At 31.7% G+C, this 15963-nt stretch overlaps 1 protein-coding gene across 1 annotated transcript; it reads left to right on the top strand.

Moving 5' to 3' along the window:
• The first annotated feature begins 11858 nt into the window (after positions 1-11858).
• Positions 11859-13594, top strand: LOC136981779 (glycine receptor subunit alphaZ1-like). Its single transcript, XM_067278153.1, has 5 exons — positions 11859-11891; positions 11987-12213; positions 12346-12428; positions 13018-13167; positions 13257-13594. Exons 1-5 carry the CDS (start codon positions 11859-11861, stop codon positions 13592-13594), a joined length of 831 nt encoding a protein of 276 aa, XP_067134254.1.
• The last annotated feature ends 2369 nt before the right edge of the window (positions 13595-15963 follow it).

Here is a 15963-nt window from a genome sequence, read left to right as displayed (position 1 = left end):
GTAAAGGTAGCTTTACTGTCGCACAATATTGTGAAGCGCAGAGAAGCTCGCGATTAGTTAAAAGTCGTAAATATTCATCTCTAGCTGTATTGCCGTGTTTTTAAATGTGTGACTTTGGTGTAAAACTTGTACTTAATATTTCTATAATAAAAAGATTTCATTTGCAGTTATTCGTAGTGAATTTATAAATTAAATCTAGATAGGTTAATATAAAGCTTTAATACTACAGGTATAATTGTGTTTAGTACAGAGAATGTAACATTTTAAATAATTTTTCATTTGAAGTGAGCACTCTACATACCAGGAAAGTCAACATTACATCAATTTAAATTGCACAGAGATAAATAATCACATTATTTTTTATATAAAAAATTAATTACTAGCGAAATTTACTTATGTACTTTGATAACTGGTCTGAAAAACGACATAATACGTAAATTTTAAGTCAATACACTATAAAGTAAATTTAAAATGTTACATTACTTAATTAAATTTTGAAAGCTTCACTGCAATACACGCAGTTTGTTCGGCAGAAAAGTTACCACAACAGAAGTAATGAAATAAATCCGATACTATATTTTTTTAATTAAACAATCACGCTGAAATTTCTATTTAATATTTGAAAATATTTAAGATAATAAGTGACTTTTGCTTAAGAAATAATGAATTGCAGGCATTGAATAAAAAAACCATAATAATAATAATATTCATTTTTACTTTATATCGCCTTCATTTAGATACTGTATAAAATGTAAAAAATGTACATATATATATAATAGAAACCACTAAGAACGGCCGACTTTTAACAGTAAACAATTTACACAAACTTTTTTAACAAATTCAGATAATACAACTCTTAAACAACGGCCATTATTCTTGAATCCGTCACTGACTGTTATTCGCAGGATTGACTGCTCGTATTATTTTTACAAAACTCTACTTTAAAAGTTATTTTATTATACATAAGAGACTACTTGTCACGACCTTATTGAAAATTAGGATATTGTCGTTAGGTCGTCTGTCTTAATTTAATATTTAGTACTATAAACTGGTTGACTATAAAATAATGTAGACACAGGAAATATAAACAATTGATGTTTCCAAGTACGCCGAAAGATTGCGCGTGAAGATTTGTACCTGACGTTTGAAGATCCATAAGCCATCAGTGTTTGTAGTGTATGGCACTGGATGTAGTGTACACTATCAGTGTATGGCACAAATTCGCTTGGAAATAACAGCTGTATTTTTTAATTTATTATATGTAAGCAGCGTAATTGTATTTTATACAGTAATTTACTGTTATAAACCTAGTATGATACAGTTTTAAATGGTATTTATTATTTTCTGAGAATTAGGAGTATTTCTCTGGTTAGCAATGCGGCCATTAACTTGAAGATAACTTGATTAGCCAGCTGATTGAGGCTGATGATAATAGTAAACACAACACATTGTGTAACCGTCGTTAAGTTTTACAAGATAAATGATACTCCAATTATGACTCATACTGATCAGGAGTTACCAGGGTGCTAATGGCTTCCTCAATTTTTGCTACGTCATCCTGAAATTCGACAGAAGAAATCTTAATAAGACAGAACAATTACATATTACGTAGAATAAAAGCATTAGAGAAAAATCAGTCCTCTCAGAATATTAATATATATGAGAAACAATGTAAACTGTTTATATCGAACAACAGGAAATCCGAGTCGAATGTAAAAGCAAGAAGGTAGACATCGTAGCAAAGGAATCTGTAATTAAACCATGCTGTGTAGGTGTTACATTCGTTAATATTTCTGGTGATTTTTCTATCTGAATCTTTATTACACTTAATTCTAGCATAATCTCTAACACAATTGTAATAATATAAATTTTGTAATATAACATACAGGATAACCCAAAATATAGTTAATTCCAAATATTTCTCGAGACTATTTTAAGGTATGCGTAGTTTCTTTTTGACCACAACATACAGGGTGTTCCGCTCGAAAGTATCCAATTTTATTCGGCTATAAAAAATTAAATATTAAAGATATTAATTCAGCAAATGTTGCATATTAGAGACACACTTACCAGATTTGATTAGAAAATTAATCACATTCCTAGAAGCTCCAGCAGTCACAATGTAGCAATTTCTTGCTATGTACTGTACGCTGCAGCGTGTTTTGTCTCGCAATGGAGAATGCTGCCACGATACTCTCAAGAAAATCTTTAACTTTAAAGTCTCCAACCGAATTTGCATACACAATATGTTCGACGTAATCCTCCACAGAAAGGAATCTAAGATTTCAGATTGGGAGATATTGGGGGCCACGTAATCGGGCATAACAGACCACAAATAATCAATGACGTTGTTACCTAGTAACCATGAATTTGGAGAATCGATTCAGAGAAGCCACAAAATTCATTGAGTCGGCAAGCTTCGAAGGGAAATGTATCTCGGAAGGACATAATGTAGGAAACTCGGTCATATTTAACTGTTCGACACGTGAAAAAATTAGGGAATATCCACGTGTCGAGCTCGCAGTCACGCACTACCCAGCAACCGTTGTTCGATAGTTTCATCTCCTGGTCACTCGTGAGTAACCATCAATGCATAAAATTGATTAAAATTTTTAAAAATTTATGGTGAATGATATAAATTAACATTAACTCTATCTGTTAATTACAATTAAATCACTATTCATAAGTGATGTTAGGGCTTTTTCTATTTATGGCTCCGCGTTGACAAAAGAAACTTATTTTCTAAATCCGTCACGGGTTCGGCCATCTCGACAATGGGGACGAAAGACTAAGATTAGTGTTCTCTTGAATACAAGGGTGACACATTTGTAAAACATTTAGTATATTTAAGAAATGTCAGGAAAGAGGGTTGATATAATAGTATCAAATGTTCTACAGTTACTTTACAGTGTGCTGTAAAATAAATATTAAATTTTTAAATTAAAAAAAAACTACAATTGCTACTTACGAAAATTTTAAATCGAATAACAACAAAATTCTTTTAAGATACAGTTTTTTTATTTAAACTTTTAACCTTTACGGTCTACTTTAGTGACCTTCAGCAGGAAAAATCGAATACTACGATAGCATGTCCGGTATCAATAATTACAATTATCTTACGAACCAAGTACTGTACATAGACAAATAATAACACAGAAATTTAGCCATAGAATTATAAAAATTGAGATGATTAAACACAAACTTAGAAATGAATGCGTTAACGCCAGAGTTCTTTTGTTTGGAAAGCTTCTCTATTATATGCCTCATCTCCTTTTGATATGTGAACTTTTTACGAATTATCTCATTCGTTGTGGTACCGATCTTGTTATAACGGTTGGCCAGACTTATAAACCATTTGTTAGAATTTCCCAGTTTCTTAGTTATCTTCCTAATTTTTGCAATCGCACCTCCTCGTCCACCAGACCTGTGTTGTAAACGTGGGCTCAGTGGTGTACCGTAGTGGGGGCGACAGGAGCGGCCCGCCCCGGGCGAAACTTTAAGGGGGCGGCAAAATTTCACAATAAATGATAATAATACCTAAATAAAGGGGCGGCGAAATTTTCCTCCTCCCCGGGCGGCTGACACCCACGCTACGCCACTGCGTGTGCTGTTTTAATTAAAACCCCGAATGCTGATGCTTTATAACATTCTGGGTCATTCGACGTGGCTGAGGTATATACTGGACTGAACGTCTGTTATATGTACACCTTTGTGATAATTCGTTCTGATTCGTATGTAATACCAACATCTAGAAAAGCGCGTTACTCTTTATTTTCTGTTCGTTCTTTCGCTTTAATTTGTTGTTGTCCAGATGTCCAGACATACTGGTTTTCCTCCATAAAATAAATACATCACGACAGGAATTTAGAGCGTTTTCTAACGGCATGAAGATAAGCAATTACAAAAATACTAAAACGAGAAACCGTGTCACAGTAAATAAATGTAAAAGTAGTTTTTAATTTCTCGCTATCAATAAGAAGCCGCTTAGAGAAACGAAAATATATATATAAGTGATCCAGTCACGAATGTCACATTGATACGAATAAGAACCATGAGAAGTATCAACCTTATCCTCGTAATTTCGTACGTAAGTCAAATATCTTATAGGTAAGTGATTCTGCATTTGCTACAAGCGAATCTTTCTAATTCCTGGTTTAAATATAAAATTTTAAATGTAGCCGTCTTTAATTTTGTAAACTTTTTTGATCTTCTTTAAATTCCTCTAAATCCAAGGAGTAGATTTATCCAATGTTTCATAAGTGTTTTGAATATCAAAGGGTTCGTATTCCACGTGTCAAACAGGTAAATTGGGCAGTCTCCCATACAATTATTACTCAGATTCGTGTGTTTATTTTTTATAAATGAAGATTTAAAATTCAGTTCACTTAATAGCAAAATAAACACTAGAAACGATTCTGTTATTCATCCGTAAAGAGATGAATAACAGATGCTATAAATTGTTTTTATAAACAGATGAAAAAGGAATAATGAGAGTACTTAAAAAACTAATAATGAACAAACAATTATTTATATTGACGTTGTACAGCCCCGGACTGCAATTTTTCGTCACAATGCTTTCGATTTTACTAGTTTCTTTCCTGGTAATCATTCTTTTTCTGATAGCAGTGGATTCGTTAGCAGCAGAAAAAAATTTTAAATTGAAATAACGTGACTCCCCGTACAAACCGGAAGTTTGAATATAATTGATTGTGTTCCACTGCTCCCGAGCTTTACATATCTGGTCTTATGAAAGGAGAAAACGTAACACGTGATCTATATGTCGAAAGGGAATATTTTCCTAGTCAATTTCATATAATAAACTGGCTATTTAGTTGATAATTAGGCACTAAACAAAATTCTAGGTAACAAGTTTTCGGTGAAGCATGAATCCACGACCAATTGTCAGTCATGTGTGGGGTTATTTACTCTTCCACTGGTAGGCTAACTTTACTCAATAAATCACTCCTCGTTATATAATTTACATAAATTTTTCGATATTTTATCAGAAATTCTTACTTTAAAACAAGAAACAGTTTAATAAGTTAAACATTTATCTGAAGCATGCAACGTTGCATATTTCAGATAAATGAAGTAATCAAGTTTCTCAAAATCGGATGCTTGAGTAATTAATTACTTTTACGCACCTATACGTTTCATCCATGATTTTGTAATTATAGAAAGATTTTTTCAAGAAAAAATTAAAATTTCCTGCTAAATTTGTTTTATATTTTTACGTAAATCAACTTAGCTTTTTCCTGCTTTAAAGTATTGACAATATAATCAATCTTTTCAGTTACAGTAAAAACAAACATAGTAAAACACTGCATGCACTACACTTTCTACTTTCTGCTTTGTTTTATAAATAATATAAATATTTTACATTATACATTACACAAACTTACCGAATGCTAAAAAGTGAAAGGTCTTTATCTTTAAAAATTAAATGCATTAAAATTATGGATGTTAAACAATAGATAATTTCATTGTATGTTTTATAATAAGTATTGATCTACTCCGAAGAGTGGTTTAACAAAAATGTTCCTTATTTTGTGCACTCCAGCTTAAACTGTTTTTAAATTACAGTTCCAAAATCAAAAGTAAAAAAAATTAAATTGATTTGATGTTTAATAATTTATTTTTAAATGAAATGATAAATAAAAAAGAAGAAAAATATTTATATTTACATAATTATTGCTATTATATAGAAATGATATGCAGTCTTTAAATTATAATATTCGATTGAATGTTAGAAAAATAACTATTTTCAAACTTTATTTTTGTATTAACAAATGTAATTTATAGGTAACAATAATGGATAACCTTTCTGTTATACATTGGTAGCTATGGATAACTTTTGTTATTCATAGCTACCAATAATGAATGACTTGCAAATAAAGTTCAAAGTGAGTGAACAAAATCGCACTCCTTACATACTAACATTTATACCTATAGATAATCCTGAACTTTTTTCGTATTTCTCCACGTTTCAAGGTCTCTCGAGTTAAAAAATGTAAAATTCTGCGGGGGGGTCATTGTTTCAACTGATCGCCACACTTTCCCTCTGTTATATATATCGGAAAAATAAAAATGTATATTTTCGTTACGGTTGATCACTGTTTTTTGTGTAGTTGCTGTGTATGCCAACAAAAAGCGCTACATACCTTCACAACTTCATGTTTGAAAAATTGATAGGCATTCAGTGTTTATTGTTTTTTTCGCTAACAAATTTTTAAAAGATGCCTCTATGTTAAAAATTAAGGCTATAAGTTAAAACTGTAGGTGTAACATATATGAAGCTGAGAATGTAACAACATAACGAAAACCTCAGAGAGTTATTTAATTGAACACCACTCGGTTTACAATACGTCATACTTACTTGTGCTCTGAATTTTCTATTATGACTATTAAAAAATGCTTTATTTAAGTGTGTTGCATAGTTAAAAATACATTCTACAAATATAATTTATTCGTTCTTAGAATTGATCCGTTTTTGACCACGCCATGAGACAAATAGGTTCTATAAGAAAAGATCTGTTGTAAATATTCAATGTCATCCAGTGGTTAGTTAGTATGTATATCAACAAACCACTGTAGAAATGTCTATGTCAATATTGAGAGTTTTCAATGGTGAAGGGTCAGCAGCAGTGCGCGGGGTTACAATCAATGACGTCGTTACCTAGTAACCATAAATTTAGATAAGTCCAGAGAAGCGACAAAATGGTTTGGATTACAATACGTGGGCCATCTGCCTCCCTGAAGCACTTTCTACGGAAAGTCGGCCATATTTAGCTGTTAATCACTTGAAGAAATTCGGAAAACACTACGTAGATAGCGCGTTCGTCAGCAAACAGTGTTTGGTGGTTTTATCCACTTCGCATTGGTTTCCCGGATTCGAAAAAAGAGTCATAGGTCAACTTGTCAAAAAAATAATTTTGCGAATTTCTGTATTTTCCTGTATTCATATATTATGTTTACTAAAAGAGGGTGTCTATTGGGTATATTTATCTTTTCTAATTCTCCATTTAAATTCAGAAACTTGATCACATAATCGTTGATTCTGTGTAAGAATCAAACGGCTTTATTTGTTTTACGCCATCTTTCATTAAGAGGATCAATGAAATATATATTTTATTAAAATTATCTCCTAGAAAATTTTATTGAATTTGTTGAGAATATTTCCCTTATTTTAAATAAATTTTATGAACCACTTTTAGTGAATATTAAGTGCGTTATGAAGTATTGTCTTTGATAGTTTCTGGCAGTTGTTATTTAAAGGCAATAAAGCATTAAAAATATATAAAGGGAACATTTAATGCGTCGATACAATGCTGATCCTAAATGAGGCTCTATATTAATTACAGATTATCCATCTGTAATTTACTTGTAACTGAACATAAAAGACGATAATCTCAAATATTCCTTGCTCGTAGTTAAGAAAATTTAATAGTTTTTGCTAGGAGAAAAACTCATGAGAAACGTAACATTTCATGTAAGTTTTTGCTATTTCTCTGATCCATACTTTTTTCTAGTTAGTCCTTTATTTAAATTATCCCCCTCATTAGAGTCGTGTATTATTAGCGTGTTATTTATCTGGTGCTTTGCACGTAAACTATAGGATTCTGGTAACGAAAACTACCTAAGAAGAGTTTCCTTCCTCTTACTGTCTTACTGTTAAACAATGCCAGGAAGCAGATATCTTTGTTACTCTATCTTTTCTTTTATAACTCTTACATATTGAAATATTATATTACCGAATTAACTTAAACAATATGATTGACAATATTATTATACATAATTTCTTCGTAAATTTCAATTTAAAAAAACAAATTTTTAAACCTTTTTTTTGAATTAATAAAAGTTACTCATAACTGTTCCCACCAGAGGACGAGTGGATAAAACCACTAAATACTGGTCACGGGTTCGTGCCCCGTCGAGTTTTCTGAGTTTTCCTCACAATTGCAACACCTAAATAGAGTACTAGTTCACACGTGTGGTATTGTTATAACCAAGCAAATCAAACCAAACCGTATTCACAAGTAACGAAAAGGTAGCTTTCTCTGTCATACATCGTTTTGTAATGCAGTGAAGTCACTTGATAATTATTATTAACGGTGGTAAAAATTTAATTATTCTTTTTATCTCTGTTTTTCTGTTTTCAAATTAAAAGTATAATTAATTTAAATATCTGTACACATTCATTAGTAGAAAACTTTTGTGACTTTTGGAAAACTTATTTAGCAGTTACAAACGTGAAAAAACCTACGTCTCTATCTGCTGGACAAGATAAAACCCACGACCAGTCTTTAATGATCTTTCGTCCACTAGGCCACTAGCAGGCTGTAAAAATATATTTGAAATGTTATTGTATCGTAATTAAATATTAATAGCTTCACTACAATACATGCAATTGTTTCGACAGGAAAACTACCACAACGTCTATAAATCACGAACTGTATAATTTTTAAGCAATTACATTGACATTCTTATTCAATATTTAAAAAATTTCTGATAAAAATATTATATTTACTTAAAATACAATTAACTTCGAATATTGAATATAAAAAAATGCAAGAAATGTAATGAGTTATAAAGAGAATACCAAGAGCATTCTTGATCTTATCTAATTTTGTCTTCCAAAATGGAATGAAGATGCGCATTATATGAAATATAAAGTAAAACATCAAAGAAAAACCCGTAATTAACTTAGCGACGCTTATTTATTGTATATAAAAACGAACTTATAATTTGTTTATTTTCTCTGGATCAATAATAAACAACCCTGGGAAACGGTGATATATATAACTGATTTAGTCACGAACGTCACACTGATGGAAATAACAATGAGAGGTATCAGCATACTCCTCACAATCTCTTACTTAAGTGAAGTATCTGAAAGGTAAGTGATTCTGCATTTAATATATGTAAATATGTATCAATCTTAATTTAAATATAAAATTGTAAAAATAACACCATAATTGTTATTATTATAAAAACTTTGTAAATGCTAAATACGAACCGGTTTTCTTGATGAAGTTCCTCAAAGCGGTTCCTCTTTCAATTTACTCCCATTTTAACTAGAAGGGCGAACTTACCTGAAAGCGTGGTTTAGAATTGATGAATCTCCAATAATCTTCAACTCACAACCATGATGAATGTACGTGGGTTCGTACCTGCCCTACAGGCTGAACACGTATAGTTTTATAAGTATTTTTACACGTCAAATTTCAAACAGTAGATAATCTCTCACAGAAAAATACTTTTAGGAGACACCCTCGGAGGCAGATTGTCCATGTATGGTGTTGCCGTAACTCACCATACATAATTGAATGACAAACAATTCTTTATCTATATTTTCGACTTTACAACTTATAGGTCATGGCAAAAAAATATACTGATGCCAGGTTTTCTCTTTGTATTATTAATACAGTCGATAATTATTAAATATTTTGGATTAGTTTATTTCATACACAGAATACATTCAAGAAGAAACAATCACGCAAATAATCTCCGTAATTGAAATGTATCAATTAAAGTTCGTGTATACCATGCAGATTTCGTATTTAATGTATTATGTGACAAATCGGAATTCCAAGGCAGTTATGGGGTCGGACTGCCATTGTGGGCATGTGGGATTACCCACGTGAATAATTGCACGTGGCCTGTCTGTTGGGGATGTGCGAATCCGCGACACTGGTGAGTAAATATCTTGAGTTACATTCTTCGTCTACTCGTTTTCATCAAAGAAAAATATTTTTAGAAATTTTCAGAAAAATCAGACAATTGGTTCAAGAGATATGACCCCATTCTCTTTATATCGGCCGAACGAATATAAAAACTTAACAGTAACGGTAGCAATTATTACAGATGAAATCAAGGTATGCCAGGAAAGTTGCCGGCTTACTTTAGTATTAATTAAATAAACGTATAAAAAAGTAAGTTATATATTACATTCACGCAATATAGTAGTTAAATTGTCCATAGTTATGAATTATTCATAACGTTATGGATTCGTTCAGTTAACACAAATTATTTGCTTTACTTATAAACATAAACCTGGTTTCCGTGCCATTTTTTAGAAAAAATAGATATAATTATAATTTTTATATTTTGTACTTTCATACAGATAACCCACGATTTATATATGTTACAAAATCAATTCAAAAAATGATGTGGATTAGCTTTCACATTAAATTTCATTCACTGCTTCAGGAAACTTCATGTGGTCACCCTTTGTTAAGACACCAATCATCAACCAGCTACCAAGTGTTCAATGGTTTTATCCACTTGACCGCTGGTTGACAATCTAGTACAACAGATGATTGTGCTAGGCCAATAGATGTGTTCTATACATTACAGCGTATTAAACGAGATTTCTATAAATAATATTTGTAATTTTAATTAATTTCGATAATAATAATTTGAAAAATTATTACATCACACATATTTATTATTTTCGTTATAGTGTTTACAGTGTTGAACTTGATAACAGTTGGTTGGATATCATACCTGCTGACTATGATAATTATTCTCCACCTCGTGTTGATGGTAAGGAAATATTTTAAATGTGATAATAATGATAATTATATATAAACTACTAGAGTTTCGATTATTAAAACTTTTTGTTAGCCATTTTAATTAGAAAAATGACTACTTCCCTACAGTTAGAGTTCGACGTTAGTCTCACTATTACTACAGTGTGAGTAACATGTAATTTACACTGCATTGACATTAGGTACTGTTTAATCTGCACTGGACAATAAATGCTATTCGTGCAACATTATTCAACCGTAATAATTTACGTTACATTGACACATCCGTATTACTAACACAGCACTGGCAGGATGGATAAGAGGGCCAACCTACTGTTCTGGGAGATCCAGAATCTCAATCGGAGAGCAATTAGAAGAATTTTTGGGCGTGATTTTTGTTGGATGTGTCAACCTAACCGCACCGCCTATCTGTCCCTATTATGGGGCTAGTCGAACTCACTGTAGCATAGAAGAAATGTGAGAAGGAATAAACAAATTACAAAACACTTACAAGTAATACTCACACAGATTTACTGAAGATTTACTATTTAACCAAATTCGATTGAATTCCAGCATTCATTCACCTTTCGAACTGCTATTAAATTAAATAAACTGAAGTAACTCAAACAATGAAAATTGTTCTGAAAGATTTATTTTCTATTTAAATATCTGTGGAGCAAATTCATTTAAGAGTGCTTATTGAAGATTTATCAATGTGAAATTAGTTAAAAGAACTCTGTATCAAAGTTTTGAAAATGCATTGTCAGATTTTTTTACGAAATTAGTTTACACGAAATGAAGTATTGTACAATGCTTTTTCGCTTATCCGGCACTCAATTATGCTGCATGCCCTTCAGCGTGATCGCGTGTTTTCATGAAAAATTAGTTATGAATTAGTCACACATCTGTTTTCCTGTTTACTCAGATTTCGTTTCTGTGTACACTATTACCGCCTGCATTCAAAAAGAATCGGTGTAAAAGGTCGAAAGGTCTCATCAAGTCTGCACGCTCGCCTTAATTCGGCACCTATTTTTGCAAGGAATGTCCGGATTAACTAGTGTCTGCTGTTCTTCAAAGTTGATCTTATATGTACTGATACACATTTCAGACTAAAAATACAGTGAAGACTTGTAATGTTAGAATTAATTATTGTTAGTGTGGCACGTTACACCAGGTACATGAGTTTTTACGCTATTTATATTACTGTGCGTTAGGAATTAACATTATTATATTTTATTGCGTGAAAAATTGTTTTAAATTCATCACAACACGTTAAGTCACTGTATTTTTTAAGGTAAACCAGTTACTGTTTATGTAAATTTGGAAATTATGGATGTGGATGAAATAAGAGAGACAACAATGGTAAGCGAATGTCTTACAAATTCTTTTATGTATTTTACGATTAAAATTTGTATATAAATATAAAAAATTACATTAAAATTCTCTATAATCTTCAGGACTTTCGTCTACACTTTTATCAGAATGAATATTGGAGAGATCCTAGATTGAATCTTGAAGTTCTCAATCTAACAATGACAAAGGTGCTTCCCCCTTCTGCGGAAAGCACTTTGTGGATTCCTGATATAGTTTACGACAATAGTAAATGGGGTGAACTTTTTCAATTTTCCATCCCAAATACGGTCATAAGAATAAGTAAAGACCACACCATTATGAAAACTTCCAGGTACATTCTTTCTGATTTCTTTGTGTTAATAATAATAAACAAGATAACCATTGTGATTTTAAGATTGTTTTTTTAATATTTTTCTATAATTATGGGTTGAAATAAAATATGTTTTTACTTCTTTCTGTTTAGGTATAGCTTTCGTGTGGCATGTCCCATGAATTTAAATTTATATCCAATCGATATTCAGAATTGTATATTTAAAATTGCTTTAAGTAAGTATACTTTAAACATGAGTTGCAATCCGTTATTTAATTTAGTATCAGTATAAAATCGTTCCTTTAAAACATAATTGGTTTCTAGAAAATCGTCTTAAAGCGAATCAACTTATTTTCCATAAGCTCAGTAATATGTACCTTGGTATTTCAAATTTAAAAAATCCGTTAACGAGTTTCGTAACATTCTCGGCAAAAAAATACAAAGATATACGTTTGCACAAAATTAAAATTGTGCGCGGTATTATCTGTTACGAGAATTTGTTTTAAAAATAACTTTTATACTATTAATTAATGCAATACGGCAAAAGCTTAATTTTGCCATTTTGTATAACTTATTGGGCGTGTTTTAAAACACATTGTAAATGCTAATTGTAATTGTGAAATGCTAATAAAATTGTAAATGCTAATAACGTATATAATCTTCATTAAGTACGACCCTTATCGAGCTATCCCTAACTTTCCCCAACTACATCAATTTTTAACCAGCGAAAATTAACAGTATTGTTGTTCTTATATAGGAGTATTTCATTAAAAAAATTAAATATACAGCTATTAGTTTAAAACAAATTCTAAAATATTCTTTCAGTAAAAAATACAGTAGATAAAGCAGTTCTTCAATGGAGTGGTACTGATGACAGTCCATATAAACACTACGGTCCAAGTATTGCGTTAATGCAAGACATACAACCATTGAAACACCGGATGAAGTTACACAAGCCTTATCAAGCTATAGAATGTTGGGTAACTGGAAAGTATACATTTAAATATGTTATAAAAACTGTTACAATATTCACTTATAATGATAATTCTTGCATTTATTTACAGGTAATTATAGTTTCCTGTATGCCAACTTCAGTTTTGTTCGAAGATTAACTGGTAGTATAATTAACGTTTACGTACCTAGTTCTATAGTAGTAACCCTGTCCTGGCTATCCTTCTGGTTAGATGTGAATGCGGTTCCTGCTCGTATTACGCTAGGGGTTACCGCCATTCTCACACTTATCACTCAAGTGTTGCAGTCCAGATCGTACACTCCACCAGTGGACTATGTAAAAGCCTTGGATATTTGGTTATTCGCTTGCACGTTTTTTGTTTCGGCTTCGCTGATAGAATATGCGTTCGCTCACCAAAGTGGAGAATATACACGAAAAGTAAGTACGTGAATTAGAATATATACATTAACTTAATGTGTGAAAGATGAGTGATGTATCAAAGTCTCACTTCTTGAGTCTACCATGATGTGGGAATCATCCCGTTCTTCTTTCTGCTATTTGCACTGTCTTTTTCTTCTTTAATGAAGTATCCTCATCCACTGATCATGCGAATATTCCATATTTGGGAAGAAGTTTTCGCTTCTTACTTCTCCATGCTTACTAATATTATGTGCATTCAGCTTGTGCCATTGAAATGTCAATGAATTGTATCGCACGAAAGTATTATTTCTTCTTGTGACCATGTTCCTGATAGAGTTCTACTTCGAGTTTTGGTTAGATTTTTAAAAATTATAGTCAAAAATTATATATCAAGCATGGATTTTGGACCCCACAGTAATATCTCCCTGATATTCTTTTGATCATAAAGAAAACAGATGGACATCTGAATGTATTTTGTACCTATATACTTTATTCTTCTAACGTGTCCTACTCATTTCCATTAGTCTCCTTTATTTTCTTCTGGATACTTTTTATTACATTGTCTTTCCATTCACCATACTGCAATTCATACCCATAGTCTATGCCTTTTATTTTCACTAAAGACAGCACAGATATGAAAAGGAAAGTTTAGAAACTCTTAAATTTATGAATTACACACCGATATTTTCATTTACTGTATATTATATAGTATATTTTTATTTATTTTTTAGCATTTTCCATCATCTCCGACGAAAGAAACAGTGAAATGGGCAAAAAAGTGCAAAAATCCAAAGGAAAATAATTCAGAAATCGAGAAAGAAAAAAAAGGAATTTGGAAAAATTTTACATTTAGTAAATCTGTTAATGGTTTTGACTATTGTTCAAGATATATTTTTCCTGTTCTTTTCATATCATTTAGTTTTTACTATTGGTGGTACTACTTGTACTCTCGAAATCGAATAGTAAATAACTAGAACAATTAATATTTTTGACATGATTTTAATTGAGCAATCGCGACTTATTCAAACTACCGCTGTTTTTTAAATGTTACAATCTATAATTTAATGAAATAATTACAAATATCTAGATAAAAAGAAAGCTGAAGCCTATAGAAAACTCCTTAAATCCGTTGACAAAGATTCATATATTAATTGTACAGAAAATTATGTAAAACTGAAATAAAATTTAATTTATTTGTATGTAATTTTATGTAAAAGTGTAAATAAAATCAAGTAATACATCCTTATACGTAAATTTATTCATAAAAACTAGTGACAATTGTCTGAAAAAATAAAAACTATGGTCTTAATGGAAATGACGGAGAATCTATAAAGACTGAGACTGATAGAACTATGGTAAAGATAGTTTCGTGTGTTCTAAAAACAAGAGCAGGTTTTGTTCCAGTGTTGCTGCTCATCAGTAGCCAAGTGAATAACAATAATAATCACTGGTAGTTGGTTAGAGATATGTGCCACGTTGTTGAACTGACCATATGTAGCATTCGGATATTCTTGGCTTAAATAGGATACAAACCGACGGCAGTTTTCCATAGAAAGTCACTCCGAAGATGTCTCCTTCCTTGGAAGATTGCTCAAATGTTTCATCAATCAAGTCAATCAAAGATTTAGATTGTGTACGAATTGTGCAGAAGGAATTGTGCGTTTGTTTGTCGATGTGAAGATGAAGCCGCTTTCATTCAAACATCATTCTAATGGAAGAACTTTATTGCGAACTGGGTCGTTTCAACACGCAGATCAATGAACGGCGACCAAAACTTAACAAAGCTTGGTACCTCCACCACAACGCGCCTACACATAGAGCAAAGACGACTTTGAGAGAAGCTGGCTTGAATAGGTGGGGAAGTTCTGTCTCCTCCACCTTCTAGCCAAGAGTTTGCGCTATATTTTCGTGCCTGCGTAATCATATTGTCAATGCGCTTACGCGAATGCCTATACTCGAGTGAAAACGACACTCGAGAGTTATTTCAACAAAAATCTTTAGTCATTCTATACTGAGGGGATTGAAAGTTTGTAGCAAAGATGACGAGATGTAACTCATATCGACGGTGATTACCTAAAAGACTGAACCGTAATCTTGAATAAAGTTTTATTTGAAATTTTTGAATTTCATATTACAGCCGGATAGATCAGCTCGCTCCCCTATTCTCGATCTTCTTTTTGTTTTTGCATCAATTCTGCCCACTTTTTTACATAATATCGCCAGTTTTAAACTACTAGACTTTTTACATATTTTTAAAAACTCGAGGCGACAATACCATTAAAGTCAATGCCCAACATACGACTCGGTAAGATTGTTCCTTTACTTAAGATAACATACACTTTACATCAATTTGACGTAGAAACTCTATAGTATGACGTAAAATCACGTAGTGTGCACTT

Source organism: Centruroides vittatus, unplaced genomic scaffold (genome assembly GCF_030686945.1).
Source record: "Centruroides vittatus isolate TY-2023 unplaced genomic scaffold, ASM3068694v2 contig_794, whole genome shotgun sequence".
NCBI lineage: Eukaryota > Metazoa > Arthropoda > Arachnida > Scorpiones > Buthidae > Centruroides > Centruroides vittatus.
The sequence above is the reverse complement of the archived record's forward strand: the minus strand, read 5'-3'. Positions and strand labels throughout refer to the sequence as shown.